We start from the raw sequence: 18,446 nt of genomic DNA, 5'->3' as shown, positions 1-18,446 counted from the left end.
GGGCTTTTGTGAAATCTTTCTTTTTTGCCAATAACTATTTACTGTTTGCCGCTAGCGAAAAATGTTTCAAACACAAGTTGTAGGCACCACTGAAAACTATAACTTTCATATGAAATATTTTTCCCTGCCTCAATAGTTTATGAGTATTTTGTAATAAACTCTTTTGTCTTTTTTCGTCGAATACTCGTTAATTATTGACGCTAGCGAAAAATATTTCAAACAAAAGTTGTAGCTCTAGTTATCAGGTACAAATATGGTTCAACTGTTTGGGAGTATTTGAGAAAAAACGAAATTTTCTGCCACAATTTTGCTGTTTCGACGGAGGAACGGCCGGATTTTGTCAGTACAAATAAAACGCCGATTAATCAAGCTTATGTTTAGAATATACTTCTATATTTTTCGATATTTTGACAAAAAAAATTTTTTCGATTTTTCCGAGATTTTTCCAAGGGGTACCCCTTCAATTTCTTCCAAATTTTCGTTTTTGGCCAATAACTCCCAAACCGTTGGATCTATGAAAAAATTGCATAGGACCTTTCTTGTAGAGGACGACGAGATCTACAATTTCTGTATAAAAGTTTTTCTCTAGCGTCAATAGTTAACGAGTAATTTGCAAAAAACTGTTTCTTCGTTTTTCGTCAATAACTCGTTAAATATTAATGCTAGAGGAAAACTTTTATACTGAAATTGTAGATCTCTTCGTCCTCTATAAGAAAGGTTCTATACAATTTTCCCGTAGATTCAACGGTTTAGGAGTAATTAAGGAAAAATGAAATTTTTTGCCAAAAGTTCGCCGTTTCGACGCTGGGATGGTCGGATTTTGTCAACATCAATAAAATGCCAAATAATCATACGTAACTCGTTAAATACTGAAGTTAAAAGTCTATGGGAAAAGACTATGTGGATATTCGTTCGGACCGAAGATAAAGCGAATTTTGGTGTTATCGAAATACAAGTTCCCGCAGACAAATGCAGGCCGGCGATGTTAAAACTCAGCCGCCGTGACAAATGTTCCCTGCGCGTTTAATAGAGTAATCGTGGCCGGGCCAGTGTCTTCGTAACGTGTCCAGGTAGTCCAACCCGTTTATACCAATTAGTCGCGCTGATGTTAAATAATGTCACACCGGGGAAAACGAAACGCGCGCCACATACACTGGGCTCCCTTTGCCTCGCGGTTGCAAATTGGTATGATATCCTATTTCGTTGTATACTTCGTCTCCTGGTCGATATATCCAGTTTCTTCCGAATTACTGTGTGCATCAGAAAATTGTTGGACCTCGTCCATAAGGAAAACTCTTAAATTATTTGAAGAACGGAGTTACTTTTAATTAAACGATACGCTTCCCGAGTGTAGATTGAAAAAGTTCTTGAGAGCTTAAGAACTTGTGACCCGCATCTGGAGGGTCACCTTTTCGTCACTTCTTACTTAACCCCTTGACATACAATGACGAGTTTGACTCGTCATTCATTCCATTTAATTTGTATATAAAGTTCCATTTAATTTGTATGTCAAGGGGTGAACATGCTATTGGACTTGAATAGAAAAAACAATTCTGTTCCGTCTTTTGCACTTTTGAAGTATATATGCACATCTGTTCTGCTCATCAGAAATGCAAAATTGTCTACAATCGAAGGATTTTACGGTATGAAAAATTATTGGCAAATCGTCAAAGGGACAGCGGTTCCGGTCACGGTTGAACAGCAGCCACGATTACACGAGCCGAGTTATTATTTCTGTTATGCCACTATAGGCGAGCATGCCGGCAACGAACCTGGAATATCGATTCTCGATTGTCGAAGGGTAGGCAATACGGCCGACTTCCGGCACGAACCGGAAATGACTGTTCCACGGCTGCCAACCCAATTCCCCGCTCCCTCTTTTCGCTACCGTAGACCAGCTGTATAGAACCGTCCGCGCTCTTCGCTACCTTGGCGGATGATGATTTTGAGAAACGCGTTGATCGATAGCCGCGATATACCTGAGCATCCATCACCGAATTCACCGCAAATTTACGTTCCGACAATCTTTTATCCAGAATCCCAATAGGTTCGAAATTGTCGTTTATCCACGAGAATTTCAACGAGCTATCTCTTCAACAAAATTTACATATTCAAAATACTGATAGTAATCACTCCTTTTGACCAACGATTAGGACTTTATCTTAAATATATAATTTTCATGCATGTAAAAATAAAACGAAATTGCATATAAAATTCATTTTTATTAATTGACTATCGTAAAATTTGTTTAAATTAAATTACAATTAATATGGAATCGTGAAACATTGTTACTGATCATTTCAAGCAAAAGTGCTAACTTGATTTTCTTTGTAGCTTTTACTTCAACAACGATCACACAAGTCTTGTGTGACAGAGTGTACCAAAGGTAAATACCGTGGAAATACGGCCGCGTTTTACCACCTGTTTCTGGCTTGGCTTGCGCAGCTGTGAAACGGAATGTTTAATGATTCGGGTAACATACTCATTTATTCGGTGGTCGTCTTTAACCCTAATTCCGTTTGTCTGTTTGCGAGATCAAAATGTTTGCTACTTCCCTGACTAAACTGGCTAACCAGAGAGAAAATAAAGTTGCCTGGTGTCTGTAATATTCGGTGACGAAAAGCGAAAAAAAAAAAATGTGTAGGTACCCATCAGTTTGATGGCACGTGATGGACGTTCCCATAGATTTCTGGCCATTTCCTTTTTCGAACTTCCAGATTTTATGACAGCATATTCATAAAACGTACGACAGACTCGCATAGTCTGGATAATCGAATTTCGATTAACATTCCTATTTAAAAGTGTCTACCTTGTTAAAATTGTTAGATTCAAATTCGTCGTAATAAGACTGGAATAGAAAATGAATAATACATACTCCTCAAAGTTTGTTTTCTGACGCGATAGGAATTTTGTTTGAAGGTAAGAACTTTGAAACAGGAATGCATTCACAGGCGTCGCTCGATCAACTGGTTTCCGGCGAGAGAGCAGTGTGTTCTATTTGTGTCAACAGCGATGCCAGCAAGAACGCGTGTAAGATTTATTTCAGACCGCGGTATCGATCACGCTCAAATCGAATCGCATAAAATAGAATCGTCACGGTGCGCGCGGGCGGTCTAATAACGCAGAGAGTCTCGCGAGTCATGGCTTCGTTTCAATTAAATCCGGTGCGACAGAGATAGACGGAATATTCATTTCCAGCTGAGATCGAATGATTCACTGATTCAGCTATAAATTACATTTTCGCTCCTTTGATTTCGAATCGCGTCCTTGCAATGTTTGCGGAGAAGATAATATTGCAATTAAGCTAATAATTAATCCAGAGATCCGTTTCAGTCTGATTGAAAGAATAAAAGCGTTCCTGTGTCGTGCCGTCATCTTTAAACCCGATCCGATCCGATTCGATGGGATAATAATATTTGATCAATACCGGACCGGAGAAAAGATAATTGAACGCTGCAGTCGAATCGCGAGTATCCTCCGCACTGAATGCAGTCGTTTTAATTACTGTGCGAATAATACCCGACTTATTGTGAGCCAAAGTTTTAATGAGCGTCTATGTACGAGCCGCGGGCGCGTTCCGTTTTGAAAAATGGAAATCAATGAAAGATCCTCGATTGTTATAACTTGATCATATTAAATGTACAGTAATATAAATGGAAAGTGTTTTGGAAATCCGGATTGCAGCGTGTGATTTAAGTAACGTTCTCGGATTTCGTGTGAGGTGGACAGCAAAGGGAATAGTGAGCCGATATTAATAACGATCGCCCGTGCGACGACAACGGAAACGCATAAAACTGTGCGGATGAAACGAGATCCGCTCGCGGAAGTGTATCCGCGAGCGCGGTACCTGTAACCGAAAACAGGACCGAATTTACGTTCGTAGCAATTTTGCGACAGGGGGAATAAATAAATAAAACACGTCATCGGCCTGTTTTCCTTTTTGTTCCAGGCTCGCGCATGGAGTACGAGTGTTCGAGCATTGACTATTTTCCGAACGAGGAGTACAGCCCGGATCCGAGCGATTCAACGATGGCAATACCATGTGAGTATCGCGAGGGAACGCGAGACAGACGGAACTGGATGGGGCGGCATGTAGGATGAGGACGCTGCCTTTGAAGGGGTTGATTAGGTGTCCTCTGTCTGCCGCTGAACTCGAGTGTGACGGCGCTCGTAAAATATTCGGGCGGGAAAATGCTTTCAACCGGGAGAGAATGTACCATCCATGATAAACTGGATCCGACAATTTGTCTATCCCAATTTCCCCCACCGTTCCCTCTTGGTCAGCCTCTGTTTCCCGCGGTCCGGCATCGCGCCGTGGAACGCTGGAAAAATTCGTGGAAAATTCCTCTGCGAATTTTTAATTCGTTCCTCGCTCTTGGCCCGTTCGTACAGTTCGGGGAGTCTTCTGTTTCCGCGTCTAGACCTTAGAATTGCTACGACCGAAGTGTAATCTTCGCGATAAGAAAAAGGAATTTCAACGGTGAACTTTTCTCATTCGTCCGCCGCTTCATATTCATATTTTTTGACTGCAGATGCAGTTACCAAGTCGGCAATGTTCTTCTTCGCTGCAACATCGCTGCTGGTGGTGGCCGAAGTTTGTTACTTCACTGCTCACGTTACTCACCCGAGACACAGGCTTTGCGTCTTTGTCGCCGGGGTGGTCTTCATAGTTTCCGGTGAGTAATAAAGTGCACGGGGCTTGTATTATACTTCGCGCGCGCCGCTGTTTTTCCGAAGAGACATTATGAGTACAGAGAACTCCCGCGTCTATAACGTTATTGCAAAACAGGAAGTAGCTTCGTCCCTTCCATCTCCTTTGAAGAAGTTGTTACATTTTCCACAGTTTATTAGGAAACGAGAAATATGTATTGTAGTATTTTACAAGACGGGACGAAGCAGGAATCAGAAAGTTATATTTAACGTTGCGCAGGGTGGATTAAAGTTGAAATAATCGCGTTACGCGAGTCCCGCTCAATCCCCGTGAAATTGCGGGGAGGACTGGTTCGTTTAGATAAGAGTCGAGTTATTAAATCGGTTTCCTTTTCACAGGTTTGTTAATGCTCGTGGGAATGGTGATGTACATATCCGTGTTCAAAGCTGAAGTCGGTAGCAAGCTCAGACCTCGGTCATCGTTTCAGGTCAGAATCTCCAACGTAACTTATGTCCCTCGTACAATTTTTCTTTAATATTAAAAACTATCTTATCAAGAATTTAAATCACGCGTCGAAAAAAAAAAAACGTATTGCCTATTTCCATTTAAATTATATTTAAAACTGTAATCAGCTGACTGATGAAATCCTCGGTCTCACATTTCCGTTTCGGGCGAACCTTAGATTAAATCTTACCCGCAATGATGGGCCCGTGTGAATGAGACATCTCTCGCCGCAATCTTTGCGATTTTACAGGGACCACCGTTCACCTACAGGTACGGATTCTCATTTCTGCTGTACGTGAGCGGCTTCATCACGACCGAGGTCGCTGGCACTTACGCCATCTTCTTGTATATATCTTGGCACCAGAAAGAACTCGTACGGAGAGATTCCAAGCGAAAAAATTACGGGGTTGGTAGTATCAGCTTCTCTTCTACACGACTTCGGCCTCTATCCCAGAACAAAAAATGAAACTTGGACCGAATTAACATCCGTTTTAAAAGTTCCCCGGTCCTCTCATTTGGCGAAACATCAGAAACAGTATTCAAATCGACTTCCTTCGAAACGCGTCACATTCGTTTCGAAGATTTCGTAAATAATGAATTTTAATCGCGTAATTTACTATATCGATTTTTCGTTTACGCGTTTCGCACAATTTTCTGAAGAGAGTAAACGGGAACTCTTGGGCAAATAAATTTGCAGCTCTGCTAAATATCCACTCGGGCCGCGCGCCTCTCGCATACGAACTGCAAATTTAAGCGTGAAGTTTATCTACGACTGAGAAGTTTTCGTGTCAAAAAGTTTGCCCCGTCATTCTCGAGCAAGTTGTACGATTATAATACCTCGGCTGGTGTTTAGTTGTATTATTCATCCACTTTTTGCTGAATTACACGTTTATTATTTAAACAGGCGCGTTCGTATTCGAGCGGAGCCTGGCGCAGATTTATTCCCGGGGAACATGATTCACGGAACGCTCTGTCCAAGTCCAGTTACATATGTTTAAAACAACGCGTATTAACGCGATACATTCCGCACGGAACCCCCGACTGATTTAATGAACGAAATTGCAATATGAAAAACAGGATTCCACGCGAATTATTTCAGAATTTAATTCGACTTCGGCACATGTCGCTGTGCTAATTTCAAACAATAGCGCCGGTTGACAATGCCCTATTAAAACGGTCCACTAGAACGGCGTCAGACTTAAATCGCTGCCACTACGTAACGTTTCAATTTATTCACCTTAAAAACAGTGCGATTAAACGTGGAGCGAGAAAATCCGGGATCGATAGTTGATCACGTTTGTCGCGATTGTATAATCAGATTTTCGCATCCCGGCTTCCATTAAAACCAACTGGAAACGAATTCGCCGACTTATTCTAACTGAATTACAGCCCATCAAGAGTTAAATCACGTTTAAAACCGGTAAATAGGCGCCGAGTGAAAATGCGAGGCGAAACAGCGGAGCAGAGCGGAGTGCTGGCTGGCTATCTCGGCCTTTTCGAATACTCGAGATCTCGTTCGCGCGATGCCATCGTAGTTTTGAAACAAGTGACACTCCTCGCATCGCGACCCCAACAGATTCTCACACGGGGCGAAGATTAAAAGTATCGGTTCTCTTTCCCTTTGTGGCTCTCGCGATCTTTTTTCGAGTACCGCTCGCCAAATGAAATCGATAGAATTTCATCAAAGCACGTGGAATATTCATACAGTCTCCGTTTCTCAAATTTTAATTGAAGCGTCGCTTTAAATGATATATTATTTTATATCATTCAATTTAAAATGTTCATAATTCCTTCGTAAACAACAGGACGTCCGCGATGTTCCGTAGAGATTGCGCCTGTTCTTTTTACGTAAAAATCTAATAACGAGCGAAGCATCAACCTTCTGAAATAGTAACTTAATTCGTTTAATTAAGAATAGGGAACGGTATGAGGCAGAAAGTATCGGGGGAGGAAATAATGGAGCGACGAAGTGACGGGAACAGGGCAGACGCGGGTAGCAGCCGCTGAGGGAGGAAAAGAAAACGCGACGGAGAAAAGGGAAGAGAACAATTCGCGCGGCTAAAGCGATCCGTGTAACCGTAGAGTCTCTCCGTTAGAGCCGCGAACCGATCCGTCCACCCCCCTCGCCGCGCCGGAAGCGCGATGCTTTCCCGTGCGGTGGAACAGTGCAAGTGGAACAGGTCAACCATCCGCCCGACCGTCAACCTTGTCCTTTTGACTGTTACATATGTGCGCACGGCGCTCGTTTCACTTCCTACCACGATTCTTTTAACGCTGAAATTTATTATCCCGTCCGGATAAATACTGAGATTGTTTACAGGCATTGTACGATTTTTAACGTTGCTGTAAAATTCCTGTCGATCTGCCTGACAAAGAAATGTGTACAAATTTTATGGCAAACGTTTCGTCTACATTTCGAGTTTTACTAATCGGAATTAAGGACGTCCTTTGTTTTTCTAATGCAAATTTCAATTGGATTTCTCTGTCTAAACACTTGCGAGATAATTATGCAGATTGGGGTTTAATGTATCTTTTACGAGTACGACCTAATTTCATTCTGCAGCCATCAACCCTTAATGCTTCTGATATTAAACGAATAATTTAACGGAGCAACAGAATTTTCTCCTTTTCGTTTGCTTAATCCCTGCGATGTTTAATTACGACGAGATAGTAGTTTATGAAGGAAAATTTCTTCTCCTTTCGCGATGTTTTCAGGGTGTCTACCACTTAGACAATCACCACGTGCATCACGCGAGCATCGGTCACAGCGGATTCCTATGCGAGAGGCATCAGAAGAGATACTTCTTCGGCAGGGATTCGGTGGACCACGTCGACATCGACGAGTTCCTGCCACCGCCGCCGAACTTGGACTACCACGATTATCCCAGACAGTTTCCTAGAGACATCACCACCCAAACGGTGAATAAAGTCTTGAATCACAAAGGAGCAGAATTTATTGAAATCATTTTCAGGTCAGTACGACTGCCGATGTCCTTCAGGAGGAGGAGGAGGAGTACAGTTCGAGCGTCCAACACGAATTTGTCACTTTCGATCTGGACGAACCTCTGCCACCTCCGCCGCCAGTTAGATGCAGCGAATGGGTTTTCGACACGCTTAGGAAAACTACTCCCGTCTGATATACCGTCAGGTATCCTTGCATTCGTCCCATACATTAATTAGTAATTAACAGAATACGAAGATATTTATTACTTCTTTTAATACAAACGGAAATAATTAAAAAAAATCGATGCTTTTCAAACGAGTCTCTTTGTGATCTTCCTATGCAGATACGCCAGGCTGGTGCAGAGCGTAGAAACTGACGAAGAGGAGGAAGAGGAGGAGGAAGCGGAGACCGAGGAGGACCACGACATAGCCGGCGATTAAACGAATCGCTTTTTAATGAGACACGCGATCGGAGGTTTCATCCGTCAAACGCACAAAAAGTAAATACAAGGATACTAGATTATCTGTTTGCAGTTTTTTATATAGAAAACGCGACAGTTCTATGAATAACATGAAGTGAGAAGAATGAATATTGATAGCAGCGGATATCAATTTATATCTTCGATTTCCTCGCGTTTTTGCGAGAGAAACTGGATACTTAATGAAGGCGATCTTTCGAAGACAGACTGAGATGCAGACATGAGAGACTCGATAGACTTCTTACCAATGGATTTAATCAACCAATTTACTGCCAGTCTTGGCCTTCGATCATTATTCGAATATCACGAGAGTAGCGTTGTTAAAACGAAAACCGTCCCTTCCTCGTTGAAAGGAAGAAAGCGTGAGGACAATTAATTTAACGATTCGACGAGTTCGTAAAATTTGTATTTCGAATCGTATATGTATAGTATTTAATATGTTTACGTGATGTGTAAGAGTTTAATAGACATTGTAAGGAATGAATTCGCGATAGAAGATACTTGTGTCATTTTATATCCTGGTTACCGATAACTGTAATTTTCTATTATAATATATTATACATATATTGTAGAATTATATTTGTTCCTGCAGTAGAACGATACGAAAGTGTGAAACAAGACTGCGACATGTTTGCCAAGATTTAAGTCAACTGAGACTGCGAATCGTGATTTGATTTAATTTTATAATATGCGAATAGATTGATTTGAATTTGAAGTCTCTATAATGTTAAGATGAGATAAAAGATTTTCTGAAGACTGCAATAAGAAAGAGATGATTAAAAAGGGATTGTCAAACGTGAAATAACGTTTTAAAAAATGGAACAGTGATCAAACGAGACTATATCACAAACGTGTTCAGAAAACGAATCGGCTAGAAGAACTTTAACTCCATTCGATGTACAGAGCTCATTAATCGCATCAATTTTTAACGCAACTATGAATAGCTGATAAGTTTTTTATACGATAGTCAATTTTCCAAATAAATTAACATCCTGACTTACTGCAGGACGGAGATTATGGACGTTTGACGTAGTTTCCGCGAGGACTTGTAAATAAATTTAAACACCTATAACTCGATTTACGATATGAAAAATTCAAGTGGTGAGAAAATTAATTTTGTTTTATATATATTTCTAATGCTCAGGCTTGAATTGTTAAGATGTAAGACTCGAGATGTTATCGGTGGTCTTTAAGAATGAATTAAGGCGAACAGGAGGAAATGTCATTCGACGCTAACTTGAACATGACATTTGGCCTCGAAACAGGAGAAAAAAAATGTTGCCATTGTTTATAAAAATAATCCAATGTTCACTAGCATGTAATAGAATTTTATTGTTTATGTATTTGATGGTGATAATCTAATCTGAACTTTACAATTTGTACAATAAAGTTTCAACAAGTTAAATATCAATATGTATGCAATCGAATGTACCTCTTTCGTTACGTAGAAAAATATAGCAACCTACTATTTACAGAAATTCTTGTAAGTATAAAATATTTAATTGTATATTGTTTGCAAAAGGATATAGAACATGGGTTACTTGCTCATAAGTATTTAAATGTGCTGATTATGGATATTAATGAAATCTCTGGAAGCAGTTTAGCGTCGTGCACAAATACAAATATAAATATACATATATTCCTTAAAGATAGAAGAACGGCTTTAATAAAAGCCTTGTTACAAGTGAAATAGCAAAATTTCTAATGAATACTACTGTCAATAAAGTTAATATATTCTTACACCGGAGGAGATTATTTTTCTCTCGGTTGAACTTCGAAATAGAACCCATTCACTGGCATTATACCGAGTGTCTTTTTATTTAGTACCATAGGATACGTAGTTTTTGGGCAGATTATTAAATTGCACTTCGCAAAAATGTGAAATAGTAGAACTTTCGTCTCGAGCAGTGCGAATCGATTGCCTATGCATATCCTGGGACCCAAGCCGAACGGGAAATAGGTAGTAGCATTAGCTTCCTTCTTTCCATCATTCAAAAACCGTTCAGGCTTGAACTCTTCCGGATCCTCAAAGTACTTTTCATCGTGAAGAATCCCATAAACCGGCACCACCAGGGAGTCACCTTTCTCCATGATGTACGGCTTGGCGCCTGGCAGCGTTGGTGGCAGTTCGAACTTTTCGGTGCAAACCCTGTCGATCGTGGGCTGCACTGGATACATCCTCAGTGACTCGTTTATGACAGCGTCCAGATATTTCATGCCCATCAGCGCTTCGTAAGTGACCTCGCCGTTGCACGCAATTAGCACTTGATCGATCTCCTCTTGTACTTTCTTCTGAACATCTGGATTCACGCCTATTTCGTACGCCGAGAAACACATCAAAGTCGCGGTGCTCTCAAAACCGGCGAAGAAGAAGACGAAAGCCTGGGCAGTTATATCTATTATAGACAATTCTTTCCCCGGCCCCAATTTGTCCTTGCTCTCCATCAATAGTTGGATCATGTCTTGCCGATTGATACCCTTCTCCTCCCTTTGCTTGATGTTGTTCTCCACCAAGTTTATAAAGTAGTTCTCGATCTTCGGATGGACGACTTTCATATTGAGCAGTTTGGCCAACCGTGGGAGATAGCTCGACAAGAGGAACTTCATTATCATCCAGCCACTGAGATCGGTGGCCTCTCTACCATAGACGTAGAACGTGTTCTTTCTGTCCTTCATCGAGTCCACTTCTATTCCGAACGCGCACGTGGCGATCACGTCATTAGTGTATCTAGTAAACGCGTCCTTGAGCTCCACGGTCCTCTGGTCGGTCGGCAGACTCGCCAGAGTCTCGCCGAATCGCTTCGCGCATTCGCTCATCAGAACGAACATTCCTTTCAATTTGCTGGACGTGAAGATGGGACTTAACACGTTCCTCACCTCCTTCCACCTCTCCCCTTTCAGGAAGAAAAGATTCTGCGTGAAGAGAGGATCGTTCGCGTTGTTCCGCATGCCCCGATGGTCCGTGAAGTGATCGAAGTTCTTCACGGTGATAGTTTTGATCAGTTCCAAGTCGCGGATGGCAATCATCGGCGATAGGAACTCGTAGCCGCCAATGTATTTAGCTTCCTTGTGCGCTTTATAAAGTTCGTCTACCATCTCGAAAACAGTACAACGACTGAAGATTACTTTCCACAAGTTTCCGACAAACGGAATCGTCTTATTACAAGGAATCCCATGTTTCGCGAACTTGTCTTTTCTTTTCAAGTAGTAATAAAGTAGGATTATGGCGCTTCCAGCCAAAATTACAGACCACAAATCCATTCTTTTAAGTTGTCAGGCGAACATAAGTGTCACCATAGACCCAATAATTGACCGACCTTCGTGAGTTCTTAGTCTTTTAAAACACTGATAATTTTTTTATCATAATTCAAAAAAGTTATGTACTTATCTGAATTCCATTTGTACTTTTTACTGAACCGATGGAAGGCGATACGAAGTTCGAACTATTTTTGTACACTACGGTGAGTCAGTGCTGCGAGCCGTAACGAAGGCTGTAGAGAAACTGACTGAACGTGTCTGTAATTGACGCGTAAAACGACCGGGCTCGTAACCCGTGTTCACGTGTGAACGCGATGACACTGCGAAGGCGTACTGTAAAACGCACAGATAGTATACGCGCAAAATCGATAGATAAAACAAATCGAAAAACTGGACCTTATCAAATTCCAGCTTGTTTTCGTATTTAGATGTATTTCTTTTGTGTCTTATTAATGAAAAAATTGCGATGGCTCCTCAGTAAGATAAGTAAGTAAGTAAGATAAAAGAATTAAATATAAATTATGTAGTATTAACTCTTGCTATTGGTAACTGTTATCGCTTTTATACTCCAGAGTGAAATTTATCAATAGGCAGGATCCATATTAATAATCTCACCTAGTATCTTATCTATGGTAGTCATCGTGATAAAAAATGATCACCTTGATAACGTCGCGTACACAAGTTCACTGTACACATATTTTATTTATGCGATTGTTTTCAGAAACCCTAGAGAGACGCACGCCGGTATCGGACATCGAGGAAATTAGGGTTCGCCTGACATTCCCGTCTTTCGTTGTTAATTAGTTTGATCTTCTTAATTTTCTGAATAAACGGTTGTGGGTTTCAAAGGGAAACATCGGTATATTTATTTAATACCCCAATTCTGCTATTTCGGCTCCCAGTTAGGGCAACCATCCCTAACAGAAGTTAATGTTTAAGTATGCATTAACACGTAACGAACATTTTTAAGTACATCTATCTACAGCTTGTGGCTGTATATGTTTCCTATCAATGGCAGACTGTAAAAAATTGTTCCATTTTTTGTGTTACGAGCGCCCGGTCTATAATGCTCAGGCTTGAATTGTTAAGATGTAAGAGTCGAAAAGTTATCGGTGATCTTTAAGAATGAATTAAGGCGAAAAGGAGCAAATATCATTCGACGCTAATTTGAACATAATATTTGGCCTCGAAACAGGAGAAAAACAAATGTTGCCATTGTTTATAAAAATAATCCAATGTTCACTAGCATGTAATAGAATTTTATTGTTTATGTATTTGATGGTGATAATCTAATCTGAACTTTACAATTTGTACAATAAAGTTTCAACAAGTTAAATATCAATATGTATGCAATCGAATGTACCTCTTTCGTTACGTAGAAAAATATAGCAACCTACTATTTACAGAAATTCTTGTAAGTATAAAATATTTAATTGTATATTGTTTACAAAAGGATACAGAACATGGGTTAATAGCTAATAAGTATTTAAATGTGCTGATTATGGATATTAATAAAATCTTTGGAAGCAGTTTAGCATCGTGCACAAATACAAATATAAATATACATATATTCCTTAAAGATAGAAGAACGGCTTTAATAAAAGCCTTGTTACAAGTAGTAGAAATAGCAAAATTTCTAATGAATACTACTGTCAACAGAGTTCATATATTCTTACACCGGAGGAGATAATTTTTCTCTCGGTTGAATTTCGAAACAGAACCCATTCACTGGCATTAGACCGAGTTTCTTTTTATCTAGTACTATAGGGTACGACGTCTTTGGGCAGATTATTAAATTGCACTTCGCAAAAATGTGAAATAGTAGAACTTTCGTCTCGAGCAGTGCGAACCGATTGCCTATACATATCCTGGGACCCAAGCCGAACGGGAAATAGGTAGTAGCATTAGCTTCCTTCTTTCCATCATTCAAAAACCGTTCAGGCTTGAACTCTTCCGGATCCTCAAAGTACTTTTCATCGTGAAGAATCCCATAAACCGGCACCACCAGTGTGTCACCTTTCTCCATGATGTACGGCTTGGCGCCTGGCAGCGTTGGTGGCAGTTCGAACTTTTCGGTGCAAACCCTGTCGATCGTGGGCTGCACTGGATACATCCTCAGTGACTCGTTTATGACAGCGTCCAGATATTTCATGCCCATCAGCGCTTCGTAAGTGACCTCGCCGTTGCACGCAATTAGCACTTGATCGATCTCCTCTTGTACTTTCTTCTGAACATCTGGATTCACGCCGATTTCATACGCCGAGAAACACATCAAAGTCGCGGTGGTCTCAAAACCGCCGAAGAAGAAGATGAAAGCCTGGGCAGTTATGTCTATTATAGACAATTCTTTCCCCGGCCCCAATTTGTCCTTGCTCTCCATCAATAGTTGGATCATGTCTTGCCGATTGATACCCTTCTCCTCCCTTTGCTTGATGTTGTTCTCCACCAAGTTTATAAAGTAGTTCTCGATCTTCGGATCGACGACTTTCACATTGAGCAGTTTGGTCAACCGTGGAAAGACGCTCGACAAAAAGAATTTCATTATCATCCAGGCACTGAGATCGGTGGCCTCTCTACCGTAGACGTAGAACGTGTTGTTTCTGTCCTTCATCGAGTCCACTTCTATTCCGAACGCGCACGTGGCGATCACGTCATTAGTGTATCTAGTAAACGCGTCCTTGAGCTCCACGGTCCTCTGGTCGGTCGGCAGACTCGCCAGAGTCTCGCCGAATCGCTTCGCGCATTCGCTCATCAGAACGAACATTCCTTTCAATTTGCTGGACGTGAAGATGGGACTTAACACGTTCCTCACCTCCTTCCACCTCTCCCCTTTCAGGAAGAAAAGATTCTGCGTGAAGAGAGGATCGTTCTCGTTGCTCCGCATGCCCCGATGGTCCGTGAAGTGATCGAAGTTCTTCACGGTGATAGTTTTGATCAGTTCCAAGTCGCGGATGGCAATCATCGGCGATAGGAACTCGTAGCCGCCAATGTATTTAGCTTCCTTGTGCGCTTTATAAAGTTCGTCTACCATCTCGAAAACAGTACAACGACTGAAGATTACTTTCCACAAGTTTCCGACAAACGGAATCGTCTTATTACAAGGAATCCCATGTTTCGCGAACTTGTCTTTTCTTTTCAAGTAGTAATAAAGTAGGATTATGGCGCTTCCAGCCAAAATTACAGACCACAAATCCATTCTTTTAAGTTGTCAGGCGAACATAAGTGTCACCATAGACCCAATAATTGACCGACCTTCGTGAGTTCTTAGTCTTTTAAAACACTGATAATTTTTTTATCATAATTCAAAAAAGTTATGTACTTATCTGAATTCCATTTGTACTTTTTACTGAACCGATGGAAGGCGATACGAAGTTCGAACTATTTTTGTACACTACGGTGAGTCAGTGCTGCGAGCCGTAACGAAGGCTGTCGAGAAACTGACTGAACGTGTATGTAACTGACGCGTAAAACGACCGGGCTCCTAACCCGTGTTCACGTGTGAACGCGATGACACTGCGAAGGCGTACTGTAAAACGCACAGATAGTATACGCGCAAAATCGATAGATAAAACAAATCGAAAAACTGGACCTTATCGAATTCCAGTTTGTTTTCGTATTTAGATGTATTTCTTTTGTGTCTTATTAATGAAAAAATTGCGAATCCATATTAATAATCTTATCTAGTATCTTATTTATGGTAGTCATCGTGATAAAAAAGTGAACAACCTTGATAACGTCTCGTACACAAGTTCACTGTACATATATTTTATTTGTGTACATATTTATACCACATAAGGATATGTAGATGTATTAACAAACGTTAGGTTTAACGATCTCATTGGTACATGCGAATACTCTTTATTTCGGTGGAAAAAGAGTAATTACATTTAATTCCATGGTCATATACACGTGTACATATAAATTAGATGTCTTTTATCAGAAACGCGTGGACAGCTGCTTAAATATATTGAACAAGCGAAAGGCGAAGGAACTTCTCAATCTTCTTTCGTATAATTCATCCTGCGATCAATGTTCGCCGATTCATACGACATTTAATTACATCAGCTTACATTGATACACAAAATTATCTTACATAAAGGTCAACAAACTTGAAATTCAAACAACCAAAGAATGCATCGTAAACAAATTTGCTTTTCGTTTTACAATATTGCATCTTATCATCGCACGAGCGAGTGAGTGCGAGAATAAAGCAAGACATATTTTACCTTATCTCAGGAAATAAATTAAACCTCGTGTTCGAAAACGAATATACATGTTAGGTGACTTATTATATCTCAAGGTAATCTGAGTTCGCAGAACTTGCACTGAAATATGCAAGAGATTCGATTCGTTTACAGGAGATTCAATTCGAGATTGGACGTGATATTATTTGCACAGAGGCGGAGTATTATCTAACGTGTCTTCGAACTTTAATTAATATCCTCTTAGCAAGAACCAACGCGGGCTTAATTAAATTGTACGATTGAATTGCGTTATCGACTAGAATCGTGGACTTAAGTAGTACTTGTAACAGTGCTAAGATTTTAATGCGAGATAAATAATGTTAAATAATTAAAAAACAATTTCACCTCGTCATTTATCGCATAATTTTTATCAGATATCTTTCATGACTAGAATATATTTGAGTTCAACTGACAATCGGTTCAATCGTGCTAAAGTAATTTATCATCCGTTTTAATTCCGTCTTTAGCAGAATTGAATGACTGCGTTTAAGTACGAAGTTTCAGAAAATTCTAAGTATCTTCTGTCAACAATAGAATTTAAATTCGCCATAGTTAATGACATCAGAGACTGCAAAGTTACGCGATTTTAACGCATCGAGTTCTCAAAGTAGTTTTAGAAACTTGAGACGAATGTGGCTAAGTTTAGACAACACAGGTATTAATTACGTCTGAAAATGGACGTTTCAATTACACATTGTCTAAGATCCTACAAGACACGATTTCCACGTTGAATTAAGACTCGTAGAGTTATACATATACATCGACATGTTATTCGAGGCTACTTCTAAAAAAGTAGAGGACTGTTTCGGGGATGTTCAAAATGTTCCCGCGGTAGGTGTGTTCAGTATGGAAGGTAGAAAAATATAGACAATCATTTTTAGAACTTCCGTAGGTTCAACGGTTTCTTCTTTTCTCTTTTCGTTTAGAATCGTGTTTTGGCAGAAGTTCCGAACGGGAGAGGTCTTTGAATTTGCGTTCAATGGTCCCGCTGAATAATATCGTAAGCATAGACAGTTTTGACGTGGTACAAAAATAGCATCTTTCCCAGCTACGAGACGTTCGACGCGAGGAAATAGCACGAGTCATATTTTAAAATCGCTCCGAGAGGGTAACTTCGTATCGATCAATCGAACCGCTCGGAGAGGGCGAGGTGTCGGCATTCGCACGGCGCAGCTTCACTTCGTCGGATTCCCGAAGCGATTCAAAACTGTGTTCACACTCAGAAATTAGTTAGGCGACAACAAATACATATTCCTTTCAAAATACAAGTCGCTTTTTATTCGCTCGTCGTTTCACGCGATTTTCGTACGATTGTCCCCACACGCTTTTTCCGATACGTAATTACTTGCGAAATTGTTCTATCATTCCTGCGTCCATGATTACTCGTTCATTGCTACGTCGAACGTTGATCGCACGATTAAAATTAAAATCCGCGGATGAACGAACGGACAGCCTCGCAAGCAATTACTAAATACGTACCGGGCGTCTTTTACTTTCATTTTTCGAATCATAAATTCTCTCGCACACGCGACAGTCTAATTGTTCCTTTAGACGAGACAAAGAAAGTGATCAACGGCCGATGATCGTCGGCTCGTCGGCCATCGCGATCTCCTCGGTGGGCGCTTTGTCCCTCTTCCTTTTCCTCGAGAACAGCATAAACGCGCATCCAGAGATCAAGCTACACAGAAAGACGATCCACGCGAGTACCAAAGAGAAATCGTATCTCAGACTCGCACCCTTCGGATACGTCTTGTGCATGTGTTTACCCTCGAAGTCGATTGAGGAGAGGAGCACTTGTATGACCACCATGTTGCAAGCCGCTACAATCGGATAAAATCAATTAGAGCGGAACGTCCTCTACCTACCTAACAAGTGTGTAGAGCCTAGTGAACAGTAAAACAGGCGAACTTCCTCCATGTTCATCGATTATATAAGTATCAATTTAAATCCGTGGAACCGGGACGAAGTATTATAATTTTGTAACAGGTACGTCCAACCCTCGATGCTATGAAGTATTTATGTGAGAGTTAATTACCGCTAATGAAATGTATTCCGCCTGCCAGTCTCTTGAACATGTACCGCGGGTTGCGAAACGTGTAGATGGAAAAGAAGAAGCCCATTAGCATTATGAACAGACTGATCAGCGCGAACGATGCCTGCGTCCTCGAGTAATCTGAACAAACACAAAATCGACGAATAAAGATTGACATCTAATATTACTTATTAATACTAAAACTACCGGCAACTGACGTATACCTGCTTTTAATGGAAAAGTAAAAATAGCTCGTTTTTACAAATCAATAAGTCATAAGAAAAGACATAGCCATTTTTACGTTTTCATGAGTAAAAATTAGTTAATAAATTGAT

The 18,446-nt window shown here is 40.6% G+C and overlaps 4 protein-coding genes across 6 annotated transcripts in view; 1 reads left to right on the top strand and 3 right to left on the bottom strand.

The window, feature by feature from the left end:
- Positions 1-9,988, top strand: part of Stg-1 (stargazin related protein STG-1) — a 29,830-nt gene extending 19,842 nt beyond the window's left edge. For all 3 annotated transcript variants that reach the window (XM_026814458.1, XM_018026721.2, XM_026814457.1), the window contains exons 3-9: positions 3,950-4,042; positions 4,533-4,676; positions 5,050-5,138; positions 5,406-5,561; positions 7,871-8,074; positions 8,128-8,303; positions 8,443-9,988. In XM_026814458.1, the coding sequence (XP_026670259.1) occupies positions 3,950-4,042; positions 4,533-4,676; positions 5,050-5,138; positions 5,406-5,561; positions 7,871-8,074; positions 8,128-8,292 (851 nt within the window). In that variant the 3' untranslated portion in view covers positions 8,293-8,303; positions 8,443-9,988. The remainder of the gene's footprint in view (positions 1-3,949; positions 4,043-4,532; positions 4,677-5,049; positions 5,139-5,405; positions 5,562-7,870; positions 8,075-8,127; positions 8,304-8,442) is intronic.
- Positions 9,989-10,183: 195 nt separating this feature from the next.
- On the bottom strand, positions 10,184-12,746 carry LOC108626188 (cytochrome P450 9e2-like). Its single transcript, XM_018026720.2, has one exon. The coding sequence runs from the start codon at positions 11,836-11,838 to the stop codon at positions 10,330-10,332; it is 1,509 nt and encodes a 502-aa protein (XP_017882209.1). The 5' UTR covers positions 11,839-12,746; the 3' UTR covers positions 10,184-10,329.
- Positions 12,747-13,396: 650 nt separating this feature from the next.
- LOC108626224 (cytochrome P450 9e2-like) lies at positions 13,397-15,450 on the bottom strand. Its single transcript, XM_018026796.2, has one exon. It carries the CDS (start codon positions 15,029-15,031, stop codon positions 13,508-13,510), a length of 1,524 nt encoding a protein of 507 aa, XP_017882285.1. The 5' UTR covers positions 15,032-15,450; the 3' UTR covers positions 13,397-13,507.
- Positions 15,451-17,057: 1,607 nt separating this feature from the next.
- The window catches only part of LOC108626174 (transmembrane protein 114), a 14,546-nt gene continuing 13,157 nt past the window's right edge, over positions 17,058-18,446 (bottom strand). Inside the window, exons 6-7 of the mRNA XM_026814667.1 lie at positions 18,115-18,252; positions 17,058-17,899 (exon numbers count right to left, since the gene is read on the bottom strand). Of these exons, the coding sequence (XP_026670468.1) occupies positions 17,649-17,899; positions 18,115-18,252 (389 nt within the window). The 3' untranslated portion in view covers positions 17,058-17,648. The remainder of the gene's footprint in view (positions 17,900-18,114; positions 18,253-18,446) is intronic.

Source organism: Ceratina calcarata, unplaced genomic scaffold (assembly GCF_001652005.2).
Source record: "Ceratina calcarata isolate Rehan_Ccalc_2016 unplaced genomic scaffold, ASM165200v1 scaffold39.2, whole genome shotgun sequence".
In the NCBI taxonomy this organism is placed as follows: domain Eukaryota; kingdom Metazoa; phylum Arthropoda; class Insecta; order Hymenoptera; family Apidae; genus Ceratina; species Ceratina calcarata.
The sequence above is the reverse complement of the archived record's forward strand: the minus strand, read 5'-3'. Positions and strand labels throughout refer to the sequence as shown.

Bases quoted from the DNA above. Each gene is read 5' to 3' on its own strand.
- LOC108626188 (XM_018026720.2), bottom strand. From the start codon at position 11,838: ATGGATTTGTGGTCTGTAATTTTGGCTGGAAGCGCCATAATCCTACTT.
- LOC108626224 (XM_018026796.2), bottom strand. From the start codon at position 15,031: ATGGATTTGTGGTCTGTAATTTTGGCTGGAAGCGCCATAATCCTACTT.